The 27288-nt window shown below is 47.2% G+C and overlaps 1 protein-coding gene and 1 pseudogene across 3 annotated transcripts; one reads left to right on the forward strand and one right to left on the reverse strand.

Moving 5' to 3' along the window:
• Nucleotides 1-9531: 9531 nt before the first annotated feature.
• MPL (MPL proto-oncogene, thrombopoietin receptor) lies at nucleotides 9532-26863 on the forward strand. Of its 2 annotated transcripts, none has more exons than XM_010371873.2 (12): nucleotides 9532-9658; nucleotides 9850-9982; nucleotides 10297-10475; nucleotides 11032-11330; nucleotides 11725-11887; nucleotides 12145-12271; nucleotides 18201-18385; nucleotides 18548-18690; nucleotides 20563-20722; nucleotides 20965-21061; nucleotides 24523-24610; nucleotides 24813-26863. In XM_010371873.2, the coding sequence occupies exons 1-12, from the start codon at nucleotides 9580-9582 to the stop codon at nucleotides 25065-25067; spliced, it is 1908 nt and encodes a 635-aa protein (XP_010370175.1). In that variant the 5' UTR covers nucleotides 9532-9579; the 3' UTR covers nucleotides 25068-26863. The 2 variants fall into 2 exon arrangements, with proteins under 2 accessions (XP_010370175.1, XP_030798119.1); XM_030942259.1 differs by having other exon boundaries at nucleotides 18512-18690; nucleotides 24813-25679.
• On the reverse strand, nucleotides 23522-24100 carry LOC104669026 (annotated as a pseudogene). The gene has a single exon (XR_748924.2). The product of XR_748924.2 is annotated as a 40S ribosomal protein S13 pseudogene (transcript).
• Nucleotides 26864-27288: the final 425 nt, after the last annotated feature.

Below are 27288 nucleotides of genomic sequence, written 5' to 3' on the forward strand. Positions count from 1 at the left end.
CCGAGGCGGGCGGATCACGAGGTCAGAAGATGGAGACCATCCTGGCTAATACGGTGAAACCCCGCCTCTACTAAAAATGCAAAAAATTAGTTGGGCGAGGTGGCAGGCACCTGTAGTCCCAGCTACTTGGGAGGCTGAGGCAGGAGAATGGCATGAACCCAGGAGGTGGAGCTTGCATTGAGCCAAGATAGCGCCACTGCACTCCAGCCTGGGCCATAGAACAAGACTCTGTCTCAAAAAAAAAAAAAAGAAAAAAGAAACAATATATAGACATGGCCTCTACCTCGCTGGATCTTCAGACTTATATGGGAAACAAACATTAAAGTATACAAATTTTTTTTTTGGCAAACTTTTTTCTTTTTTGAGACAGAGTCTCACTCTGTCATCCAGGCTGGAGTGCAGTGGCGCGATCTCGGCTCACTGCAAGCTTTGCCTCCCGGGTTCACTCTATTCTCCTGCCTCAGCCTCCCCAGTAGCTGGGACTACAGGTGCCCGCCACCACGCCTGGCTAATTTTTTGTATCTTTTTTTAGATACAAACATATGAGATCAATGGAACAGAATTGAGAGTGCAGAACTAAACCCATGTGTCTGTGGTCAACTGATTTTCAACAGAGGTGCCAAGGCCATTTAACGGGGAAAGAATAGTCTTCAACAAATGGTGCGGGGACAACTGGATAGCTACATGCAAAAGAATGAATTTGGACTCCTACCCAAACACCACCACATACAAAAATTAACTCAAAGTGGGTCAAAGACCTAAATATTAGAACCAAAATTATAAAGCCCTTAAAGAAAGCATAGAAGTAAATCATAATTACCTCAGATTTGGCAGTGGATTTTTAGATATAACAGCAAAGGTACAGGTAACAAAATCAAAAATACGTAAGTTAGAATTCATCAAAATTGAAAACTTTTGTGCATCAAAGGACACTATCAGGAAAGTGAAAACCACAGAATAGAAGAAAACATTTGCAAGTCACATATCCTGTAAGAGACTTGTATCTAGAATATATTAATATAAAGAAGTCTTATAACTCAATAGTAAAGTGGCAGATAACCCAGTATCTTTTAATGGACAAAGGATCTGAATAGACCTTTCTCCAAAAAAGAAAAAGAAATGGCCAATAAGCACATGAAAAAGATATTCAACATGAGGAGTCATCAGGAAATGCAAATCAAAACCACTGTGAGATACTACTTCATACATACTAAGATGGCTACAATGAAAAACATAACAAGTGTTGGCAAGGAAGAAAATGGAACCATCATACATTGTTGGTGGGAATGTAAAATTGTGCAGCTTCTTTGGAAACCAGTCTGGCAGTTCCTTAAACATGTGGAAACTCTACACATAGAGTTCTCAGAAGACCCAGAAATTCCACTCGTAGGCATATATGCCCAAGAGAAATGAGAATGTATGTGCACACAAAAATATGTACATGGATGTTTATAGCAATATTATTCATAATAGCCAAAAAGTAGAAACAACTCAAATGTTCATCATCTGATGAATGGATAAATGGTATATGGTATATCCATACAGTGGAATATTATTCAGCCATTAAAAGGGAATGAAGCCTGGGCATGATGGCTTGTTCCTGTAACCCCAGCATTTTAAGAGGCTGAGGCAGGCAGATCGCTTAAGCCCAGGAGGTCAAGACCAGCCTGAGCAACATGGCAAAACCCTGTCTCTACAAAAAATACAAAAATTTGCCAGGAGTGGTGGTGCATGCCTGTAGTCCCAGCTACTCGGGAAGCTCAGGTGAGTGGATCACCTGAGCCTGGGAGGTCAAGGCTGCAGTGAGCTGTGATCATGCCACTGTACTCCAGCCTAGGCGATGGAGTGAGATCCAGTCTCAGAAAAAAAGAGTGGGGGGCGGTGAATGAAATACTAATGCATGCTGTATTGTAAATGAACATTGAAAATACCATGCTAAGTGAAAGAAGCCAGTCACAAAAGACAACATATGGTAGTCGTACTTCATTTATATGAAATTTCCATACTAGGCAAATCTATAGAGGTAGAAAGTAGATTAGTGGTTTCTTAGGACTAGAAGGAAGTTGGGGAAATAAAAGGATGAGTGTAAAAGGTACAGGATTTCTTTTTGAGGTGATAAAAATCATCTAAACTTGACTGGTTGCACATATATGTGAATATACTAAAAACCACTGATTTGTACACTTTAAATGGGTGAGTTGTACGGTGTGTGAATTATATATCCCAATAAAGCTGGGTTGTTTTTTGTTTGTTCACTCATTTGTTTTTTTGAGATGGAGTCTCGCTCTGTCACTCAGGCTGGAGTGCAGTGGTGTGATCTTGGCTCACTGCAAGCTCCACCTCCCGGGTTCACACCATTCTCCTGCCTCAGTCTCCCAAGTAGCTGGGACTACAGGCACCCACCACCACGCCTGGCTAATTTTTTTTTTTTTTTTTTTTTTTTTTTTTTTTTTTTTTTAGTAGAGACAGGATTTTGCTGTGTTAGCTAGGATGATCTCGATCTCCTGACCTCGTGAGCCTTGGCCTCCCAAAGTGCTGGGATTACAGGCGTGAGCCACCACACCTGGCCAAGCTGGGTTTATTTTTTAAGTGAAGGCAAGGAGATCAGTGAAAGACCACTATATACAGTAATGTGAGTGAAATGATGGTGTGGTGGTAGCAAACTGGAATAACACGAAGAAAGAATGGACAGGGATTGAATATGGGACTGAAAGGAGAAGAGTCTAGGATCGCTGCCAAGCTTCTGTTTATATGATGGGTGGGTGGTGATACCAGTCACTAAAAGAATAAAAACAGCTAATAGTTACATAGTACTTAATTGCTGGGCACCATTCCAAGCATTTTGCATGTATTAATTCATTCAGTCTTCAACAATCCTATTAGTAGGTACTATTATTATTCTCATTTTACAGAGAACAGGACCAGAGAGGCTAGTAACTTGGCTAAAATCTGATAGCTAGTAAGGGGCAGAGCGATTTTTTGTGGATGTTTTTGTTGTTCTTGTTTTTTTTTTTTTTTTTTTTTTTTTTTTTTTTTTTTTTTTTTTTTTTTGAGACGGAGTCTTGCTCTGTCGCCCAGGCTGGAGTGCAGTGGCCAGATCTCAGCTCACTGCAAGCTCCGCCTCCCGGGTTCACGCCATTCTCCTGCCTCAGCCTCCCGAGTAGCTGGGACTACAGGCGCCCGCCAGGTCGCCCGGCTAGTTTTTTGTATTTTTAGTAGAGACGGGGTTTCACCATGTTAGCCAGGATGGTCTCGATCTCCTGACCTCGTGATCCACCCACCTCGGCCTCCCAAAGTGCTGGGATTACAGGCTTGAGCCACCGCGCCCGGCCTGTTGTTCTTGTTTTAAGACAGGATCTCACTTAGTCTCCCAGGCTGGAGTGCAGTGATTCAATTATAGCTCACTGCAGCCTCAACCTCCTGGGCTCAAGCAATCCTCCTGTCTCAGTCTCCCAAGTAGATGGGACTACAGGCATGCACCACCATGCTCAGCTTTGTTTTTTTTTTTTAAATTTTTTTGTAGAGAGGGGTGTCTCCCTATGTTACCCAGGCTGGTCTCAAAATCCTGGGCTCAAGCGATCCTCCTGCCTCAAGCCTCTCAAAGTGCTTGGATTACAGGCGTGAGCCACTGTACCTGGCCAAGAGCTGATGTTTAAACCTGGATATTCTGGCTCCCTCTCTTAGCCACAGTACTATGCTGCTTCTCTGGCACAGTGGAAAGGGCTAGATTTGGGTATAGTACACTTCCAAATTCACCACAAATATATCAGTCACACACCACGTTCCAGGCTGTGGGCCCCAAAGATACCCTCCCCCAACAGAAGATCTCCCCATTTCCACTGTAACACTGAAGACCCAGAACCCCAATACACGCAAGTCAGCAAACTGCACGTCCAGAGCACAGTCCTAAATGCTCAGCCTCGCCTGCCCGCACCTGTTACAGCCTCAGTTCTCACTGCTTCACTCAACAGCCATATTCTCACAGAAGATGGCCTGGGTTGGGTGGGGCTTGGAGCAAAAGACCAGACCAGTAGCACAAACTTGTTTCCAGGTATAGAATGGAAAAGGTCAGAGGAAAAGCCTCATTAGGAGGCAGCTGGGAAAGGCGAACCCAGTGAGTACTTCATCCCGGGAACCTCCCTACAGCCCATCCTGACCACAAAAACAGAACTCCCACCAGTTGGCCCTGAGTCATTCATTCCCCTCCTGCCCCCAAGGAAGGGGTGATTTCCTGCAGGCAGCTCAGGCTCCTCCCAGGGGCTGTGCATCGCACACTGCACTCCTGCCTGGGTGACAGAGTTAAGACTGTCAAAACAAAAACAAACAAACAAAAAAGTTGACAAAGATGTGGGGGAAATACAGCACCCTAACACGCTGCTAAGCGTATAAATGGAACCATCATTATTTGTTTATTTATGTGTTTATTTATTTATTTTGAGATGGAGTTTCACTCTTGTTGCCCAGGCTGGAGCGCAATGGCACAAACTCGGCCTACCGCAACCTCCGCCTCTCAGGTTCAAGCGACTCTCCTGCCTCAGCCTCCCGAGTAGCTGGGATTACAGGCATGTGCCACCACGCCCGGCTAATTTTGTATTTTTAGTAGAGATGGGGTTTCTCCATGTTGGTCGGACTGGTCTTGAACTCCTGACCTCAGGTGATCCGCCCGCCTCGGCCTCCCAAAGTGCTGGGATTACAGGGGTGAGCCACCGCGCCCGGCCAGAACCATCGTTCTAGAGAAACAACTAGCAATGTTGAGAAAGAGATGAGGCGATAGAGAATCCTAGTGCCTAAAGCTACCTGTCCCAAATTTTCTAACTGGAAAAAAACTGGCAGGTGTTGGGAAATCTGAAAACATGGGGAGATAAAGGGCAAGTGCACAGGCACAGGCTCACGAGAGCCAAGAGCCAGTTATCTTCCCAGCTCACTGCTCAGTGACATCATGTTAGTAGCCTGAAACAGGCCATGACAGAAGTATTTACACCACAAAAAGCAGCATATGCTACCAAACAGAACACCCTACCCCACCCCAGCCAGTTTGTCAGCACACTATAGCCTGAGCCAATCCTCATCCAGCAACCCCTTGAGTTCTCTGAACTATAGCTACCCAGAGATCAAGTACCAGTTTTATAAGCCGGGTCTTTGGCCTTATATCCCAAAAGGAAAGCCTAGGCCTGCTGAGCAGCACTGGACTTTCAAGAGCCTGCAGAATTCCTTCACCAAAGCAGGCAGACCTATATGGCCTGCTTTCTCCTAGATATCCCAGTTCCTGCTTGATTTTCTAGAGAAATCAAGAACTGGGCCAGGCGTAGTGGCTCACGCCTGTAATCCCAACACTTTGGGAGGCCAAGGCAGGTGGATCACGAGGTCAACAGTTTGAGACCAGCCTGGCCAACATGGTGACACCCCATCTCTACTAAAAATACAAAAATTAGCCAGGCATGGTGGCAGGCGCCAGTAATCCCAGCTACTCGGGAGGCTGAGACAGGAGAATTGCTTGAACCTGGGAGGCGGAGGTTGCAGTGAGCCGAGACCGTGCTATTGCACTCCAGTGTGGGAGAGAGAGCGAGACTCCATCAAAAAAAAAAAAGTGGGGGGGAGAAGGAAGGAAGGAAGGAAGGAAGGAGGGAGGGAGGGAGGGAGGGAAAGAGAGAAAGGAAGGAAGGAAGGAGGGAGGGAGGGAGGGAGGGAGGAAGGGAGGGAAAGGAGGAAGGAAGGAAGGAAGGAAGGAAGGAAGGAAGGAAGGAAGGAAGGAAGGAAGGAGGAGGGAGGGAGGGAGGGAGGGAGGGAGGGAGGGAGGGAAGGAAGGAAGGAAGAAAGGAAGGAAGGAATCAAGGCCTGGAGAAGACTACTTTTTTCAGCTGTGTGGAAGCAAAAGAAAATGGGAAAATGACAGGGATAGAGAGTGGACCTCCTCCCATGCAGAAGCAGAGAGCCCCTTTCTCAACTCTCAGAAAGCCCCTTTCTGACAGTAATACACAAGCCCCTTGCGGTCTCTGCACCTTTAACTGCTATTATACCGCCTCCCTGTAGAAGACACAGGACTTAGTGTAGGTGTAGAGGGAGAAGGAAGATTTGAGGATAACTCTCAGGTTCTAGGCTTAGGAGCCTAGGTAGCCCATGAGAGATGCAGAACAGAGCTTGAAGAGAGGACCCAAAGGGTGTATGGGAGTTAGTTATATTTGGGGCTTGGGGAGTTTGAAGTGCCTATGGGATAACAAATAGAGATGTCCAATTGAGAATCTGAAGTTCGAGAGACTGATGAGATCTTGCAAGTTACCAGTGTGTAGACAGAGTTGAAGCCATGCGATCACTCTGGCAATAGAAAAGGCTGAGTAGGGACACCTGGAGGCAGCAAGATTTAAGAGAAAGAGCAACCACAGAAGGAAACTGAGTGGGGATGTGATAGGAGGTAGCAGGAAACCAGGAGAATGTGACATTGGAAGGATGAAGATTATCAAGTGTTGCAGAAAGGTTGAATACGAAGAGGATTAAGATGAGAGACACAGTGAGATGATTGCAGCTGGCTGAGAGGGAAGAAAGAAAGTAGGAGATAAGATTCAAGTAGGCAGGGGCCAGGTCAGGCAGGGCCAGGCATGCCATCAGAAGGCATTTGAGTGGTATTCTAAGTGGGAAATCTTTGGAGGATTTTAAGAGGGGAGAAGAAATCCGATGTGCATTTTAAACATATCACAGTGTTGTGTGGAGGACAGCCTGGGGGGTGAGGGTGGGAATGGAGGTGGGACACCAGTTAGGAAGCTATTATAGTAACCCAGACTTGGACTAGGACAGTAAGAGTGGAGGTGGTTAAATGTGTTCAGATTCAGTATACATTTTGAAGGAAGGTCTGACAGGACTGGCTAATTAATTGGATGTAGAATGCAGAGTAAGAGAAAGACAGGGATCAATGAGTATGGAGGGTGTTGGTTCGAGCAACTAAGTAGGTGGTAATGCTATTTACAGAGGTAGGCAAGGCTAGAGGAAAACAAAATAAACAGGGTTAGAGGTGGGAATGAGAATCCAGAGTTTTATTTTGACCACCTTAAGTATAAGATGCTTGCCGGGCATGGTGGCTCCCACCTGTAATCCCAGCACTTTGGGAGGCTAAGGCAGCTGGATCACCTGAGGTCAGGAGTTCGAGACCAGCCTGGTCAACATGGCGAAACCCTGTCTCTACTAAAAATACAAAAATTAGCCAGGTGTGGTGGCGGGCGCCTGTAATCCCAGCTACTTGGGAGGCTGAGGCAAGAGAATTGCTTGAACCTGGGAGGCAGAGGTTGCAGTGAGCTGAGATTGCACCATTGCACTCCAGCCTGGGCAACAAGAGCAAAATTTCATCTATAAAATTTTTTTTAAAGTATAAGATGCTTTTAGATATGCAAGTGGGGAAGTCAAGTAGGCAGTTGTCTATCCAAATCTGGAGCCCAGGGAAGAAGTCACAGCTAGAGATATCATTTTGAAGTCATCAGCATATACAGAGTATCAAAGCCATGGGACTGCATGAACACTCAAGTTGTGTTTCCCCTCTCACTTTATCTCACAGAAGTTTGGGTAGCCCTTGCCTGGGGACTGGGGAAGGCATCCAATGTCACTACCATCAGTCCTCATAATGTGAGAGCCAGGTACAGCTAAAGACAAATCTGAGTCAGGGACTGCTTGCAGAGAAATGGTGCCAGAGAAACTAAGACTTCACAGGAGGGCTAAAGGAGTTCCATCTCCTCCAGCACCTCCCACAATTCTGTTAGTAAAATTAATTAAGAAGGAAGAAGACAGGAAGGTGATATTGAGGATATTTAATCTGTACAGCCAGCAATGGGAGCCCCAGCTAAGGCCTGAGGGGCTAAAAATGGGAGTTAATGTGGCTATGCACCCTCCCCCCAACTCACCTCCTGTCCCCACCCCTACCCACACAAGAGTCAAGGCTCCTAGAATTGGCATAAAATCCACATACAGAGCAGTCCCAGGAGAAGGCTTGGGGTTCAGTGACAGGAGATGAGCACAGGCTGAAGAGCTGAGACCAGCCATCCACTGAATTTTTTTTTTTTTTTTTTTTTTTTTTGAGACAGTCTTGCCGTGTCACCCAGGCTGGAGTGCAGTGGTGCAATCTTGGGTCACTGCAACCTCTGCCCCTTGGGTTTAAGAGATTCTCATGCCTCAGTCTTCTGAGTAGCTGGGACTACAGGTAAGCGCTACCACGCCTGGCTAATTTTTTTTGTATTTTTAGTAGAGATGGGGTTTCACCATACTGGCCCGGCTGGTCTCAAACTCCTGACCTCAGATGATCCACCCAGCTTGACCTTCCAAAGTGCTGATATTACAAGTGTGAGCCACTGCACCCAGCCTGACCCACTGGTTCTGAGCAAACAGGATAAAAGTACTGAAGACCATTGCTTCTCCAACTTTAAGTTACATTCAAACCATCTGGGGATTTTGGTAAAATGCAGGTTCTATTTTAACAGGCCTGGGGCGGGGCCTAAGATTCTGCATTTCTTTTTTTTTTTTTTTTGAGACGGAGTCTCGCTCTGTCGCCCGGCTGGAGTGCAGTGGCCAGATCTCAGCTCACGGCAAGCTCCGCCTCCCGGGTTTATGCCATTCTCCTGCCTCAGCCTCCTGAGTAGCTGGGACTACAGGCGCCAGCCACCTCGCCCGGCTAGCTTTTTGTATTTTTTAGTAGAGACGGGGTTTCACCGTGTTAGCCAGGATGGTCTCGAACTTCTGACCTCGTGATCCGCCCGTCTCGGCCTCCCAAAGTGCTGGGATTACAGGCTTGAGCCACCACGCCCGGCCTAAGATTCTGCATTTCTAATAAGTGTCCACCTAATGCTGTTGCTCCTGGTCTACAGACCACACTTTGAGTAGCAAGGGATTAGAGGCAGCCGTGGAGGCCGCCCATAACGGAGAGGGCATGTCCAGTTCCAGAGAGAATGTGTTTATTCATGCACAAAGTCACAGAACTATTAAAGTGGAAATACTCACCATTTGGCATGTTGTGGGGCAGACAGTCATTTCTCAGCCGATTAGCCTCCTAAGAGCATAGCACAGCATGGTTGTTACTCACATGGGTTCTGAAGGTTGACCTCTTGAGCTTTACGTCTTAGTACATATGTAATCTTGGGCAAATCCTTAACTTCTCTACATCTCTGTTTCCTCATCTCTATAATGGAAATAACAAGACTATTGTGAGGATTGTCTAAGTGAATGGATATAAAGTGCTTAACACATGGCAGCATAGTAAGTACTCAGTAAAGGCTGCTATTCTGATGCTGTTATACCATTTTATAATCATTAACATAGATACAGAGGCTGACTTGCCTTTTGGTACACGGTCAAATATACAACCCCCATCTCCCTCCCACCAAAAGGCCTGTGTCCTCTCTTTCAAATTCCTCCTTCCCTCCTGCCCACTCTCCCTCCCCTGGCCCCTGGCCCCAGTGTGGTCTGGATGGGCCCCAGAGGGGCAGGGACAGGGACAGGACGTGGGGCTGTATCTGACAGGAACCTGAGGGGCTGGCCTGGGAGGGGATTGGGGCCCGGCTTCCTGAAGGGAGGATGGGCTAAGGCAGGCACACAGTGGCAGAGAAGATGCCCTCCTGGGCTCTCTTCATGGTCACCTCCTGCCTCCTCCTGGCCCCTCCAAACCTGGCCCAAGTCAGCAGCCAAGGTGAGGTGCACGGAGGGTGGAGATCACCTATGCCCAGGAAGAGGGAGCTCTGGGAGGTGATGCAGGGCCCTGGGAGGTGATGCAAGGCCCTGGGAGGGGAGGTAGAGTAAGAGGCTCTCCTGCTGGTCCCCTCCTCTTCCACGTAAACATGCCTGGGAGGACCCAGCGCCAACTCACCAGCTGTTCCTTAGATGTCTCCTTGCTGGCCTCGGACTCAGAGCCCCTGAAGTGTTTCTCTCGAACATTTGAGGACCTCACTTGCTTCTGGGATGAGGAAGAGGCAGCACCCAGTGGGACATACCAGCTGCTGTATGCCTACCCGGGGTAGGTGCTGGACTGTGCCCCACTCCCCATATATCTATCTGTCCCTGCACTTAGCTTAGTCCCACACCAGCAGCTTTCCCGCCCATCTGAGGATCACTCTGAATACAAGCCCTAAGTACCCAGTTTTTGAACAGATGTGCTTTGGATATATGTGGGCCCCAACTCCAGCCCTACATAACCCCTAATCCCACCTATCCCAGGCATTAAGAAGAAAAATGGCAGTACTAGAGACAAAAGTTGGGCATGAGCCCAGGTCTGGGTCCTCAGGGCTCTGCCTGGTGGCTGTGTAGGAGGGATCTCTGCTATGCCAACAGGGAGAAGCCCCGTGCCTGCCCCCTGAGTTATCAGAGCATGCCCCGCTTTGGAACCCGATACGTGTGCCAGTTTCCAGCCCAGGAAGAAGTGCGTCTCTTCTTTCCGCTGCACCTCTGGGTGAAGAATGTGTTCCTAAACCAGACTCGGATTCAGCGAGTCCTCTTTGTGGACAGTGTAGGTAAGAGCCATCCTCCTGTCACCCGGCCCCCTCCACTTGCTGCCCTCAATCCAGCTCCTGGAATCAGACTTATCTGTGCCCTTTCAGCTCAGCACGGATACCCCTATTAACAGACCCCCGAGGCACCCCAAGACTCCCTTGTCATACCTCCCAGCCTTGGCATCTAGAGCTAGAACTGCCCCACATATCATTTCACACCAGGGACACCCTGGTCCTCCCATCATCAACAAATCATTTATTCATCCATTCAAGAGTTACAGAATACCTACTGTGTGCCAGACACTGGGCTATGTGATGGGATATGGAGAAAAAGGGATCCCTGCTTCCAAGAAGCACTGAGTCTTGCTAGCCATCATACTGCAATGAAGTCGCTGTTCTCATGAGGGAAGAACAGAATCAGGAGCCTCCCTAGCCTGCCCTCCAGGAGAATGACAGCCTACAATTTTTGAATCCAGAAGCTGCCCCAATTCAGCCCCCAGCACCCCTCTCTGCAGTCCAGAGGCTGAGCCATAGACTGTGGTACTCAGAGTTCTGATGTGCCCTGTCTTGCCCTTAGGCCTGCCGGCTCCCCCCAGTATCATCAAGGCCATGGGTGGGAGCCAGCCAGGGGAACTTCAGATCAGCTGGGAGGCCCCAGCTCCAGAAATCAGTGATTTCCTGAGGTACGAACTCCGCTATGGCCCCAAAGGTCTCAAGAACTCCACTGGTCCCACGGTCATACAGTTGATCGCCACAGAAACCTGCTGCCCTGCTCTGCAGAGGCCACACTCAGCCTCTGCTCTGGACCAGTCTCCATGTGCTCAGCCCACAATGCCCTGGCAAGATGGACCACAGCAGACCTCCCCAACTAGAGAAGTATGCTGACCTTCTTCTGCCTCACCTCCTATCTCCTACCTTCAATCTTGCCCCAGGAAAGGACAGACCATACTTTGGGGATTCCAGACCTGGGTTCGTCCTTGGAGAGTTAGTATAGGCTCAGATATGAGCCATGTCTACTTAGGGGCTTCCTACTTTGGGTCATTTCCACTGATAAAAGTGAAACCTTTCAGGCCTCCAAATTAATGGAGATTTCCCAACAAAACCCTGAACACCACCTGAAACCCACCAACTTGGCCCCTGATCTGTGTGCATATCTATCCAGCAAGGAGCTGAGCTCCTCTCCACAGGGATGGTGTGCAAATATAAGGGTTGGAGGTTGTCTCAGCTGACAGGCAGACCTAGATTGTGAAGCTGGGATTTTCCTCCCAAGGCTTCAGCTCTGACAGTAGGGGGTGGAAGCTGCCTCATCTCAGGACTCCAGCCTGGCAACTCCTACTGGCTGCAGCTGCGCAGTGAACCTGATGGGATCTCCCTTGGTGGCTCCTGGGGATCCTGGTCCCTCCCTGTGACTGTGGACCTGCCTGGAGATGCAGGTGAGTCAACAAAGGAATAGGGAGATGGGGAGGAGATAAAAAGAAGATCTGTAGGGAAGCCTGGGCTGGATCTGAAGCTCTGGGAACCAGGGTCCTTCCTGATGATCTCGAACTTGCCATTGGACAGGATGAACTATGTTCAGGGAAAGAAGAGAGAATAGGAGTCCATGTTCTAAGTTGTATGTGTAGAAATGATCCGAACACCCTATACAGTAGGGGTACACGGATCCTGATGGGACTTACTTCTTTCACTTTAGTGGCAATTGGACTGCAATGCTTTACCTTGGACCTGAAGAATGTTACCTGTCAATGGCAGCAAGAGGACCATGCTAGCTCCCAAGGTTTCTTCTACCACAGCAGGGCACGATGCTGCCCCAGAGACAGGTGAGAGCTGAACTGCTGATTGAGGTTGGTGTCATGGGAGTGAGCCACAGTCTTGCAGAAAAAAGGAAGAGAGTGTTCTTGGTCCTCTTCACTCTCCTCCCTTGTCCCAAAACCATACAGCTTTCAATGCTCTCTTATCTATTCTCTCATCCTCCAATCGATATTTTATCTTCTCAACCCCTCTCTGTTCCCATTGGGAATGCTTTGGTTTAGTTCAGCCTTAGTCATGTCACTGGGACCATTGCAACAGCCTACAGTCTAATTCACCTCCAATGTATTCCCCATGCTGCTAACACAGTGATCTTTGTTAAGCTCAAACTGTGTATGACCTTTGTAAAGCTCTAACTTTGCATGGTCTCCCCCTACTCAAATATGTACTGCAATTTCTCATTATCAAAGCCATAAAAAATTTAGCCTGGCCTTCAAAGACTTCCACCAAGCACCTCATTAATTCTTCATCCTCTCCATATCTAAATCTATAACCAAGTTGTATTGATTTTACCTATTAACTAACTCTAGAATCTGCCCAATTGTCTATCACTGCCGTTATCCTACTACAACTCATCATCAATTCTCTCTTCAGCTACTGAAAAGATGTAGTAACTGACCACCCTGAGTCTTCCAAGTAATTCTTCACACAGGTGCTGACGGGAACTTTTTGTTTTGTTTTGAGACAGAGTCTCACTCTGTTGCCCAGGCTGGAGTGCGATAGCACAATCTTGGCTCACTGCAACCTCCACCTCCTGGGATCAAGTGATTCTCCTGCCTCAGCCTCCCATGTAGCTGGGATTACAGGCATGTGCCACCACACCCCATTAATTTTTTTTGTATTTAGTAGAGAGGGGGCTTCACCATGTTGGTCAGGCTGATCTCGAACTCCTGACCTCAGGTGATCCACCTGCCTCGGCCTCCCAAAGTGCTGGGATTACAGGTGTGAGCCACCGTTCCTGGCCTGAAGGGATCTTTTAAAAGTGCAAAAATGAACATAACACTCACTGCTTAAAAATCTTCAATAGCTTTCCACTAGTCTTAGGATAAAAAAAAACCTCTATCATGGACTTGAAAAGTTCTGAGACTCAGACCCTACCTACCTCTTCAGCTTCATCTTGTGCTATGCTGCCCTTTGATTCCCATGTTCCGGCACGGGCCTTCTGTGGTCCACTCATATCTGGCATATTCCCTCCTGCTCTAGGTCTTTATACTGCTGTTTACCCAGCCCTCCTGTCTTTACTTAACCTCTACTTACCATCCAAATCTCAACTCAAGCATCACTCTCTTAGGGACCCTCCCCTGGCCTTTTTATTAAGTCCAATAGTACTATTATATATTCTTGTTGTACCATGTACCGCTCCTTTTTTTTTTTTTTTTTTTTTTTTTTTGAGACAGAGTCTCGCTCTGTTGCCCAGGCTGGAGTGCAGTGGTGCGATCTTGGCTCACTGCAAGCCCCGCCTCCTGGGTTCATGCCATTCTGCTGCCTCAGCCTCCCAAGTAGCTGGGACTACAGGCGCCTGCTACCATGCTTGGCTAATTTTTTGTATTTTTAGGAGAGACGCGGTTTCACCGTGTTAGCCAGAATGGTCTCAATCTGACCTCGTGATCCACCCACCTCGGCCTCCCAAAGTGCTGGGATTACAGGCGTGAGCCACCGCACCCGGCCATACCTCTCCTTCTTGAGTACTTATCATAGTCACACTTTTATATTTACACTTTATATGATTATTTGGTTGACAATAAAAATCTCGCTGGGCCCAGTGGCTCACACCTGTAATCCCAGCACTTTGGGAGGCTAAGGTGTGAAGATCACTTGAGGTCAGGAATTTGAGACCAGCCTAGACAACATGGTGAGACTTTGTCTCTACAAAATTTCTTTTTTTTAATTAGCCAGGCATGGTAGCATGTGCCTGTATTCCTAGCTACTTGGGAGGCTAAGGTGGGAGGATGGCGTGAGCCTAGGAGTTTGAGGTTACCGTGAGCTATGATTGCACCACTGGACTCCAGCCTGGGCAACAGATCAAGATTTTGCCTCCAAAAAAATAATCTCTTAGATCTCCAATTGAGAAAGTCTGATCTTGACCAAAAATGATCCATGAGGGCAAGATCAATGTCTGTTTTTATTCACCAATATACTCTCATCTACCAATAGTAGGTGCCCAGTAAAAAATTGTTGAACTAATGAATAATGAAAAAAAAACACTATTAACTATTTAAATATATTCTTCCAGTTTTTTCTATGTATTTACATACATCTATATACAACATTTACATTTTATTATTTTTGAGATAGGGTCTTGCTCCGTTGCCCAGGCTGGAGTACAGTGGCGTGATTATGGCTTACTGCAACCTTGACCTCCCAGGCTCAAGCAATTCTCCCACCTGAGCCTCCTGATTAGCTAGGACTACAGGCATTTTCTTTCTTTTTTTTTAAAGTAGAGACAAGGTCTCCCTATGTTGCCGAGACTGGTCTCAAACTCCTGAGCTCAAGCAATCCTCCCATCTCAGCCCTGCTACCACGCCTAGCCTAATATTTAATTTTTTTTTTTTTTTTTTTTTTTTTGAGATGGAGTCTTGCTCTGTTGCCCAGGCTGGAGTGCACTGATGCAATCTCAGCTCACTGCAACCTCCACCTCCTGGGTTCAAGTGATTCTCCTGCCTCAGCCTCCCAAGTAGCCGGGATTACAGACATGCACCACCACGCCCAGCTAATTTTTTGTATTTTTAGTGGAGACGGGGTTTCATCATGTTAGCCAGGCTGGTCTTGAACTCTTGACCTCAAGTGATCCACCCACCTCAGCCTCCCAAAGTGCTGGGATTATAGGCATAAGCCACCACACCCAGCCTAATATTTAATTTTTAAATATAAATTGGATTACATTATATATGTAGTTTACCTTTTTGCTTAAAAACATGTCTCAGAGATCATTACAAAAAGATGTACCTCATTCTTTTTAATCACTGCATAGATATCCGTAGGATAGAGATGCCTGAGTGGACTAAAGAGTAGCAAAACTGAAGTCATCATTTCCTCTATCAAAACTTGCTTTTCCTGCCGGGCACAGTGGCTCACACCTGTAATCCCAGCACTTTGGGAGGCTGAGGTGGGTGGATCATTTGAGGTCAGCAGTTGGAAATCAGCCTGGACAACATGGTGAAACCTCATCTCTAATAAAAATACAAAAATTAGCCGGGCGTGGTGGCACATGCCTGTAGTCCCAGCTTCTTGGGAGGCTGAGGCAGGAAAAATGCTTGAACCGGGGAAGCGGAGGTTGCAGTGAGCCAAGTTCATGCCCCTGCACTCCACCCTGGGCGACAGAGAGAAGACTCCTTCTCAAAAAAAAAAATTTTTTTTTTAAATTGCTTTTTCTTTATTGTCCCCGATCCTACCACGAACTCAGTTTTCCTGGACTGAAAAACAGAAATCATCCTGGACTTCTCTCGTTCCTATACCCTCCAGGCCTAACCAGAAATAGTCTCATCATTTTCACCTTTTCAATATTTCTTCAGTCGTCTCTTTCCCTCTATCTCACTGCCGCTACTCTATTTTCACATCCTCATCACTTAGCACATGAAAAACTACAAGAGTGTCATAATGGATTTCTCTGCTTCTAGTCGGCCCTCACAAATCCTTTCTACAGACTGTAGTTAGAATGATCGTCCTAAAGTACAAAGCTAGTTTAAGCACTTCCCTGCTTAAAATCCTTAAATGTCTACATAACTACTACAAAGTTAGCAGTAATTCAAGTTCAAGCTCCCCAGAAAGGCCATAAGGCCATCTGTGACATGGTCTGCAGTCTCACGTTTACCACTTAGCACCAGGCCCTTTATGCGAAAACCATCTGCACCACTTAGAATCTCCCCCAAAGCACCACACTCTCTTATCTATGCACAACCATGTGCCTGGGATGCCTGTTTGTCCCTTTTGCCTACCCTATTTTTAGTCCAAAACTCAGTCTAAACATCGCCTTAACCAGGAAGCATTCCCTGACCCTCCTAGTCTGGGTTGGATGCTCCCCTTTGATGCTCCTAAGCCAGTCTATGCACATCACAGAAAAATAGCATGTTTGTTTTTCTGTCTTTCCCACTGAAATTAGAGCTCTTTGAAGCTTATTCCTCTATGCACTCATAGGGCCTGGCACAGTACCAATTGGCACATAGTATAAATTATTTGTTGATTAAATGGGTAAACATACCCATTTTAGTGATGGTGAGCCACTTAGGGGTTATAATCAAGAGGGAGACATGATTCAATTGTTCAATAAAGAATTATTGAGGGTGACTCTGTACAAGGCACTGGGGATAAATAGTACAACAAATAAAATGGAAAAGGGGCCAGGCTTAGTGGCTCACACCTATAACCCCAGCACTTTGGGAGGCCAAGGTGGGCAGATCACTTGAGGTCAGGAGTTCGAGATGAGCCTGGCCAACATGGTGAAACCCCATCTCTACTAAAAATACAGAAATTAGCCAGGTGTGGTGGTAGGTGCCTGTAATCCCAGCTACTCAGGAGGCTGAGGCAGGAGAATGGCCTGGACCCAGGAGGCAGAGGCTGCAGTGAGCTGAGATCGCACCACTGCACTCCAGCCTGGGCAACAAAGCGAGACTGTCTCAAAACACTTTTAAAAAGAAATAAAATGGAAAAGATTCCAGCACTGTTGGGGCTTACATTAGTAGAGGGGGGGGGGGGAAAGAGGGGGAGACAAGTAAGTAAAGAAATAAAGGAACAAAGTTATAATAGAGACTAAAGGAGGGCGTGTGGTGGGTGGGGGGGTGGGTACTGCTAATTTAGACTGAGTGGCCAGGAAAAGCCTCACCAGGGAGGTGACAGATAAGCCGAGATCTAAATGGCAAGAAAGAATGAGTCACATGAAGACCTGCAGTCAGAGCAATCCAGGGCAAAGGCAAAGTGCAAAGATAGCACATTCGGCATATCTGCAGCACAGAAAGAAGGCCTGTGTGGATAAAGGGTGATAAACTGGCATGAGAATCATAAGAGATGAGAATGGTGAGGCAAGGAGAAACCAAATCACAGACTCCCATAGGCCTGGTAAAGAGTTTGGGTTTTATTCAAAGTGGGATGAAGAACTGCTAAAGGATTTTAAGCAGTAAACGATGACAATTTGATTTACATTTTTAAAAGATGTTTCTCTGTGAATAAATAAATGAGAGTAGAAGCAGAATCACCAGTTAGAAATTTGCCTTAATCCAAGCAAGGAATAATAGTGGCTTCATCTAACATAGCAGTGGTAAAGATCAAAATCAATAGATTTGTGACATTATATTCTGTACATTATCACATCAACATTTGTGGAAACAAATTCTGGTAGCCATGTGGAGAACAACTTGAAGGTAGTGGCAAAAACAAAAGCAGAAAAGCCAGTTAGGAGACTGTTGTAATAATCTAATAGCAAAATAACACACAGGGGAGAGTAGGAGGAATGACGTATGAGAACACGTTAAAAATATAGGATATTTTTCTCCAGAAAGATGAGGGTTCTTTAATCTTTGAAACAATCCTGTGAGGCTGGTATCATTAACCCATTTTGCAAATAGAAGGAAACTGGAGCAGAAATAAACCAAGTAATTTGCCCAAAGTTATACAAAGGTAAGCCAAGACCTGAACTCTTGGTGAAAACCCATGCTGTTTTCACATATCATGCTAGGTCTTTCCTCAAAGGGAAGAGGCCAGACACCAAAGCTGACTTCAGAAAACATCATGGCAAAATAGCAAAAACAAATGATCAAATGAACAAAGGAAAAAAAAAAAAGAAAAGAAAACATCATGGCATAAAGACAGAGGGAAAGCTCTAGAGGCTCCTCAAAGGAAGGAGTTAGATGATAATCCCTGCAGGCCATCATTCTTGTGGGATGGGAAGCCTTGGGAATAGTCTCTGGGGCAGGCCCGATTCAATGACTCTGTGGGGCTGGGTCTTAGGTACCCCATCTGGGAAGACTGTGAAGAGGAAGAGAAAACAGATCCAGGATTACAGACCTCACAGTTCTCTCGCTGCCACTTCAAGTCACGAAATGACAGCGTTATTCACATCCTTGTGGAGGTGACCACAGCCCCGGGTGCTGTTCACAGTTACCTGGGCTCCCCTTTCTGGATCCACCGGGCTGGTAAGAACTTTCTTCCCCATTCTTCCCACATAGTTCCCAGCCCCACTGAATCTGACCCTGTGCCCAGGATCCCCAACTCTGACCCTTCTGACCAATGGTTCTGGTGGCACGACGCCTCGTACACAGAAGGACTTAAGCTGCTCCCTGCTGACATCCCTGTAGTGCGCCTCCCCACCCCAAACTTGTACTGGAGGGAGATCTCCAGTGGCCATCTGGAATTGGAGTGGCAGCACCCATCGTCCTGGGCAGCCCAAGAGACCTGCTATCAACTCCGATACACAGGAGAAGGCCATCAGGACTGGAAGGTATGGTCAAGCAACAAACGCCCATAGACCTCACTACACAGGGGATCCCTGGGGTTGGCCATGCCTGTTAGCAGGAGTGAAAGTGTCTATGTATCCAGTCTCTGCTAGTATATCTATGTTTATCAGATTCAACTGGTATCTTAGTCTCTCTTGAGCATCCGATACTTCTGGCTACTCCTACTTAACATTTCTCTTCCCTTTGTCTTTGCGATATCAGTCTTCCCCGATTTTCCTCCTACCTCTCTGACTGAACTTTCTCACTCTCCTCTCCTGTCTCCTCCTTGCCAGCCTTCCACAAAATGCTGTGCTTTCTAGAGTCTCATCCTAGGCTCTTTTCTCCTCTGATAAAAAAAATATATCTTCTCCCCAGATGAGTGCTTCAACTCCGTGGTTTCAATGGCCATACATTATAATCGCAATTTTACCATTCTAATTCCCATATGGAAAGGAATTTACAAACCACAGGCAAATTACCAAAACGTTTGAAGTCTGTTTCCTCATTGGTGAAATGGGGATGAAGCTATCTACCTTATGGAGTTATAGTAAAAATTAAATACTATATCTAAATACTGGCATAAGGAAGGTTCCCAATATACGTTACTTAAATATTAGTTTGTCAACTTTTATTCTCATTTGCCACACATATATACAACTATGTGCAACATCTTATGGTTCCACCAAAACTTCCTCCCCCTGGACATTTCAGACTCAGTCTATCCAGAATGGAACTCCTCCTCCTCCTGAAGCTTTACTTTTTTATTGTGATAAAACTTACATACAACAAAGTGTACAAATAGTCTGTACATGTGTATACATCCATGTAACCATAACCAGGATCAAGACATAAATTATTTCCAGCACCTCAGAAGCTCCCAATGCCCCGCCACATCCCCCGCCACCAAAGGTAATCACCATCCTGACATTACCATTGATTCATCTGGACTGTTGTTGAACTCTATAAAATGGAACCCTAAAGTATATCTCCCTCAAACTTACTTCTCTTCTGTTTCCTGTCTCTGACAATGGCACCACTACTTACCCAGTACCCAAGCTTGGAAGCACCCTTGACTCTTCTTGCTCTTCCCTTATCCCTTCCCCTTACTCATCAACAACTAAGTTGATGGCAATAACGTACTAACAGTCCTCAAATTCCTACCAGGATTGCCTTAGCCTTATCTGTGACCATCCAGCCTTGTCATCCAGGCTTTTAGCACACTAAACTACTCTGTGGCACAAAACCAAGCATTAAATGCTTCTCTGGACTTCCATGGTGCCTTGCACTAATTAATTGTGATTATTTACCTGTTTGGATGTCTCCCTCATTAGACATGTAAGAGACGATGCTTTATTGCTTTCTCCCCAGTGCTTACTTAACCCAATGTTTAAAGTATCACACAGTTCATAAATGTTTGCTGTCTTCCTGCTTGTACACGTGATGCTTGTACCCCAGAGCCTAACGCAAATCTGGCATCCTCCGCAGCATGAGTATTATTTGTGGCATGGTCTGTGTGACTCTGAATATATCTGTTTCTGGGGGTGTCTATCGCCCGACCTGGAGTTGTGAGAGCACACGGCAGGGTGTGTGTGTACCGGGATCCTTGCCGAGACTGTACCTGGGTGTTGGTGTTAGGATACGTAGCTCTCTGAGGTGAGGTCTGGCGCCTTTCTCTCGGGCAGAGCGTGATCCTGTTGGGGAGAGGCTCTCGGCTAGGGCGCTCTATCCTGTTTCTGCCGGGAAGCGTGTTTTATGCCGGTGGGGCTCTTTGTGGGGATCTCCGACAGCCTGGGGATTCGGAGCTGTAGGATTTGGGTCAAACAGACGTCAGGCTGTCGAAGCCCCGACGCCGGGCCACCGCACACTTCTTTGTGCAGGTGCTGGAGCCGCCTCTCGGGGCCCGAGGAGGGACCCTGGAGCTGCGCCCGCGATCTCGCTACCGTTTACAGCTGCGCGCCAGGCTCAATGGCCCCACCTACCAAGGTCCCTGGAGCTCGTGGTCGGACCCAGCTAAGGTGGAGACCGCCACCGACACCGGTGAGGCAGGCCCCGGCCGCGCCAAAGCCGCACAGCGCCTGCGCCAGGGACGGGGCGCCGGGTGCGGGGCTCGGAGAGGGGCGGGGCTCGGAGAGGGGCGGGGCCTTGGCCGCACGGGTCGAAGGCTGCGCGGGTGCCCGCAGTGCCCAGGGCGGCGAGGGACGGGGCCAGAGCAGGGGCTGGCGGGCTGAGGGCGGGGCTCAGGCCCGGTGGGCCGAGGTCTGACCCTTTTTGTCTTCTAGCCTGGATCTCCTTGGTGACCGCTCTGCTCTTAGCGCTGGGCCTCAGCGCCGTCCTGGGCCTGCTGCTGCTGAGGTGGCAGTTTCCTGCACACTACAGGTACCACCCCCGCCAGGCAGGAGACTGGTGGTGGACCGGGCGGAGCCGGAGGCCTCTAAACAGGCATTCTCGGTTCGCTCTGTGACCCCAGATCTCCGGTCACCGCCCATGCGCACCTACGGCTTCGCCGCTTCCTGCACGTCTCCTCTGGGACTCGCCGCGACTCCTTACACTCTAACACGCCCACTATACCGCACACCTCGAACAGCCCCGCCTCCTGCTGCTCACCTTGGCGACTAGGCCACCGTCCACCCTTCAGCCAAACTGCCCACTCCACCCCCATCCAATTGGCCATCAGGTCCCACCTCCTAAACCTAGTCCAAACAATGGCCCCCTTTCTCTAGCCCTATGGACACGACCTGACTCACTGAAACAGAACCTCTTCCCCCTCCGATCTAGCCTCACACAGCCACCAGAATAATCTTTCTAAAATGCGCACATGAACCTATCAATTCCCTCCTTAAATCCCTTTAATAGCTCCCAGGATATAGTCCAGGCTCCCTATGATGACAAGCGAGGCTCTGCAAAATCGACCCCTGCCAGCAAGCACTTCAGCCTCTTCTACCCTGTGCATCAGCCTTTCCAAACTGGTTTTCTCCACAAGTCAGGTTTTACTTCTCAGTGCCTTTGCACATAATGTCCCCTCTGCCTGAAATAGCCTCCCTGTCTGACTAAACCCATTCATCTGTAAATAACTTTCTTCACCAACTCATAAGAAACCTTTCCTGACCCTCCCCCGTTTGGCCGCTGCTTTGTGCTCCAATACAGTACCAGTAGTGTTTTACTGTGTTTATTTCTTTATATATCTTCCCTATTATACCTTACTTGGTCATCTTTAAATCCTTAGCACAGTGCCTGCCAAAAAGCAGGCCCTTAAATAAATGTTATTAATGAGTGACTCATTTATGTGGGAAGACGAAGGCTGAGGAGAAATGCCATTGGAGGCTATAAACATGAAGGGTAGAATGCATCCCACCTCCGTCCTTCATCTGCTGCTTCTTGAAGACTTAGCTCAGAAGTCAGCTCCTCCAGATGGTGTCTTTTGATGGTCCTGGGTTGGTTCAGGTGCCACTCTCGTGGGCTACCATCTCCCTCTGAACATACCTCTCTTTGAACTTTTTTTTTTTTTTTTTTTTTTTTTTTGAGACGGAGTCTCGCAGTCGCCCAGGCTGGAGTGCAGTGGCCGGATCTCAGCTCACTAAGGGAGTCTTTGAACTTTTAATCTGCCCATATGTATGAGCAGACTGAAAGGTAGCCTCCATGAAGGTAGCCAGATCCAACAAAAAAGTTGGAGAAGTAGGAGGAGGTGGTCTGCTGAGAAGGCATACTCAGTTCCTTTTCCCCAATTTACCAGGTAAGTGACACCTCCTCCTCTGGAGAGATATGAGTGAGGTCACTGAAGCAGCCTGAAATGTTCTGCTGACGTCCCTCCACATGGAAATATGAGGCTAAAGAATTGAGGTTCTGGCCGGGCGCGGTGTCTCACGCCTGTAATCCCAGCATTTTGGGAGGCCAAGGTAGGCGGATCACAAGGTCAGGAGATTGAGACCATCCTGGCTAACACGGTGAAACCCCGTCTCTATTAAAAATACAAAAAAACTAGACAGGCGTGGTGGTGGGTGCCTGTAGTCCCAGCTAGGCAAGAGAATGACGTGAACCTGAGAGGCGGAGCTTGCAATGAGCGGAAATGGCGCCACTACACTCCAGCCTGGGTGACAGAGCAAGACTCCGTCTCAAAAAAAAAGAATTGAGGTTCCTCCAACACACCTTAATCCATATTTTTCCCAGATAACTTACTAATAAGCTCCACTGGTTTTATTCATTCATTCATTCATTCATTCAGCTAATTTACTGAGCACATACTATGGGTCAGACACTATTCTACACCCTAGAAATATAGGAGTGAATAGACAAACTCTCTGTTCTCGGGGACCATATGTTCTAGTGGGGTGAGACAGACAAAAAGAAATATATATAACAATACAATAAATGTGCAACAAGTCAAGTGCTATAAAGAAAAATGAAGTACAGCAGGAGATAGCCTGTCATGGGGAAAGGAAGTGGTACTACAGTGGTCCCCTCTTATCCACAGTTTCACTTTTTGTGGTTTCAGTTACACGTGGTCAATTAAGGTCCGAAAAAAATTAAGTGGAAAATTCCAGAAATAAACAATTCACATATTTTAAATTGTAAGTAACATGATGAAATCTCTTGCCATGCCGCTCTGTCCCACCCGGGATGTAAATCATCCCTTTGTCCAGCATCTCCACGCTGTATATGCTCTCTGCCGCACAGTCACTTAGCAGCTATCTTGCTTATCAGATTGACTTGTTGAGGTATTGCAGTGCTGTGTTCAAGTAACCCTTATTTTAGTTAATAATGGCCCCAAAGGACAAGAGTAGTGATGTTGGCACATTATTATGCTTGTTCTATTTTATTATTAGTCATTGTTAATCTTTCTTTTTTTTTTTTTTTTTTTTTTTTTTTTTTTTTTTTTTTTTAGTTAAACAATCATTTTATTGCTTGAGTACACAGACAAATTTATGCGACCAGGGCAGAGGCTGTAGATGATTCATATTTCCAATTGGGAGGGAGGACTCGCTTGGTCTTATAATATCGAGCCAAACGGTGAATCCGGCTCTCTATCAGAATCAGACGGAATTTAGCATCCTTATCCTTTCTGTTCCTCTCAAGATGCTTTCGAACAGCAACTGCTTTCTTAATTAAATGGTAGAGATCTTCAGGAAGATCAGGAGCAAGTCCCTTAGACTTAAGAATTCTTAAGATTTTATTGCCTGTCACAAAACGTACTTGTGCAACACCATGTGAATCTCTCAGGATCACACCGATTTGTGAAGGAGTCAGGCCCTTCTTGGCCAGTTTGTAAATCTGCTCCTTCACGTCGTCAGATGTCAACTTCAACCAAGTGGGGATGCTGCATCGATAGGGCAAAGCCGACTGGGACAGGCCCTTCCCGGGAGCATGCATGCGACCCATGATGGCGGCGGTCAGACAGCGAACCATTGTTAATCTCTTACTGTGCCTAACTTATAAACTTTATCATAGGTATGTACGTATAGAAAAAACATCTGCTGGGAGTCTTGAAACATATCCCCTGCGGATAAAGGGGGACTACTGTGTTTCAGGCAGGGTAGTCAGGGATGACATTTGAACAGAGGCCCACAATGAGGTGAGGGAATGAATCCAGTGTTCCAGACAGAACAAACATTGGAATGTTTGAGGAAACTGCAGCACCCTTTGTTGAACCTGCCCACCACTGACTTCCCTCCCCTACCTGAGGTTTTCTTCTTACTGTACTCCCCTGCCTGACTTTGTTGCCTTGACCATGCTGTTATCTCTTCAAGTCTTACTCCCTGGCCTCACTGCTCCCCTATCCCAACTGCTCTTCTCCTCCACACCAATTTACTGCCATGGCTCAATCTGCTTTTCTTCTCCCCCAGGAGACTGAGGCATGCCCTGTGGCCCTCACTTCCAGATCTGCACCGAGTCCTAGGCCAATACCTTAGGGACACTGCAGCCCTGAGTCCGGTGAGTGAGGTTCCCTCCCCTGTGCCCACCACCAACCCTGCCTGGTACTGGATCTTTGCCCCAACAACACAACTTGTTCAAGGTCTTGCCCTACCAGCGTGCCATACCCCAGCACTACCCCAGCCCTTCTCCTTCCTGTACAGTCCAGCCCCTCCTCCCACAGGATCTGCTCTAATCCAGTGCCTCTCCTCATCTCTCCCAGCCCAAGGCCACAGTCTCAGATACCTGTGAAGAAGTGGAACCCAGCCTCCTTGAAATCCTCCCCAAGTCCTCAGAGAGGACTCCTTTGCCCCTGTGTTCCTCCCAGTCCCAGATGGACTACCGAAGATTGCAGCCTTCTTGCCTGGGGACCATGCCCCTGTCTGTGTGCCCACCCATGGCTGAATCAGGGTCCTGCTGTACCACCCACATTGCCAACCATTCCTACCTACCACTAAGCTATTGGCAGCAGCCTTGAGGACAGGCTCCTCACTCCCAGTTCCCTGGACAGAGCTAAACCCTCAAGACTTCTCTGTGAACTTCCATACCCTACCCCCACAACACAAGCACCCCAGACCTCACCTCCATCCCCTTCTGTCTGCCCTCACAATTAGGCTTCATAGCACTGATCTTACTCTACTGCTGCTGACATAAAACCAGGACCCTTCCTCCACAGGCAGACTCATTTCACTAAGCTCTTCTTTTACTTTCTCTCTCCTCCTTAATGCCAAACACCTTGAAAACAAGCCTTCACTTCCCCACACTCCCCATTTACTCTTCAGACTACTTCAATTAGTTCCCCACTACACTTTGCTAGTAAAACTGCCCAGGCAAAGTGCACCTCAAATCTTCTAATTCCAAGATCCAACAGGATTTCATTAATCATCAGTTCCTTTGATCTCTCTGTGAGATTTGTCATGGCTGACTACTCACTTTTCCTTTAAATTCTTTCCTACCTTGGTCCTGCCTCTTTGAGTAGACTAGTAGTTTTTTTTGTTTGTTTGAGACAGGGTCTCACTCTGTCACCCAGGCTGGAGTGCAATGGCGCGATCTCAGCTCACTGCAACCTCCACCTCCTGGGTTCAAGCAATTCTTGTGTCTTGGCCTCCCTAGTAGTTGGGATTACAGGTGCACATCACCACACACAGCTAATTTTTTTTTTTCGAGGCAGAGTCTCACTCTGTCGCCAGACTGGAGTGCAGTGGCGTGATCTTGGCTCACTGCAACCTCCGCCTCCCAGATTCAAGCAGTTCTGCCTCAGCCTCCCAAGTAGCCAGGATACAGGCGCCTGCCACCACACCTGACTAATTTTTTTGTATTTTTAGTAGAGATGGGGTTTTGCCACATTGGCCAGGATGCTCTCAATATCCTGACCTCATGATCCGCCTGCCTCAGCCTCCCAAAGTGCTGGGATTACAAGTGTGACCCACCGCGCCCGGCCCCAGCTAATTTTCGTATTTTTAGTAGAGACAGGGTTTTGCCATGTTGCCCAGGCTGCTCTTGAACTCCTAACCTCGGGTGATCCACCCACCTTGGCCTCCCAAAGTAATGGGATTACAGGCATGAGCCACTGCACCCAGCTGAGTGTACTAGTAGTTAAGAGAATAAACTAGATCTAGAATCAGAGCTGGATTGAATTCCTGTCCTTCACATTTGCTAGCTGTGCAACCTTGGGCACATAACTTAATGTCTTTGAGCCTTAGTTTTTTCATCTATAAAACAGGGATAATAACAGCACCCCACAGAGTTGTTACGAGGATTGAGGTAATCTAAGTAAAGCACAGTACCTAGGACATAGTAAATGATTAATGTATCTGAACTACTCTTGTAATTATTCTTTCTTACTCTCTTCTAGCATTTCTTCCAATTATTACAGTCCTTCAAGATTCCATTTCTTAACAGAGTCTCCAATCCCATCTATTCTCTGCCTTTACTATATGTTGACCATTCCAAAGTTCTTATCTCTAGCTCAGACGCCTACTACAGCACTGTGATGCTTTATGCAACTAACTGTTTACATGTCTGTTCCCTGCTACTAGATTGTGAGCTCCTTGAGGGAAAGGACCATGATTTATTTGTCCTTTTCCCCCGGCACCTAGAGTAGTGCTTGGTGCATGATAGTAGGCCTTCAATAAATTTTCTCTAAATGAATGAAATCTTTCTGGGCAAGGTTACCTTAATCCCATGCCAGCTGTTCTCATCCTCTAAACCATTCACAGGCAGTAGTAAATGTGCTCAGACTGCTCTGGTTATGGACTCTCCTAACACATTCTAATTCTCAAACAAATGGTTTTGTTGTCATTGTTGTTTTTTGTTGGCTCCAAACATACCCACTGTATCAGTCAGGGTCTTGGCAGAAATAGATGACACACTCAAATTGGGTAATATGATGAGAGTGTAATAAAGGGCAAACAGTATTTACAAAGATGAGGGCAAGATTTGGGAAAACCATCAAGGAATAGTGCAAGTGCCTCTGAGGCTAACAACAACAAGGTGCTGGCACTAGTCCTAGGCATCAAGGGGTAAGGGAGGGAGTGGTTCCCAGATCACCAGAGAGTAGCTGTAAGACAGGGCTGCCTGGAAGGAGTCATGGCCTTTCTTTGGTGGAGGGATGCGGCCAGCCTATGGGCAGGTGGCAATGAGAGAGCCAGGGAGATAGCTCAATTTCATGCTCCTCCCATTCCAGTCTTGGGTCCCTA

The sequence above is a fragment of the Rhinopithecus roxellana genome, chromosome 12, assembly GCF_007565055.1.
Source record: "Rhinopithecus roxellana isolate Shanxi Qingling chromosome 12, ASM756505v1, whole genome shotgun sequence".
In the NCBI taxonomy this organism is placed as follows: domain Eukaryota; kingdom Metazoa; phylum Chordata; class Mammalia; order Primates; family Cercopithecidae; genus Rhinopithecus; species Rhinopithecus roxellana.

Bases quoted from the DNA above. Each gene is read 5' to 3' on its own strand.
- MPL (XM_030942259.1), top strand. From the start codon at position 9,580: ATGCCCTCCTGGGCTCTCTTCATGGTCACCTCCTGCCTCCTCCTGGCC. The intron at 9,983-10,296 runs GTAGGTGCTGGA...CTATGCCAACAG, and splicing joins CTGCTGTATGCCTACCCGGG to GGAGAAGCCCCGTGCCTGCC. The intron at 10,476-11,031 runs GTAAGAGCCATC...TCTTGCCCTTAG, and splicing joins CCTCTTTGTGGACAGTGTAG to GCCTGCCGGCTCCCCCCAGT.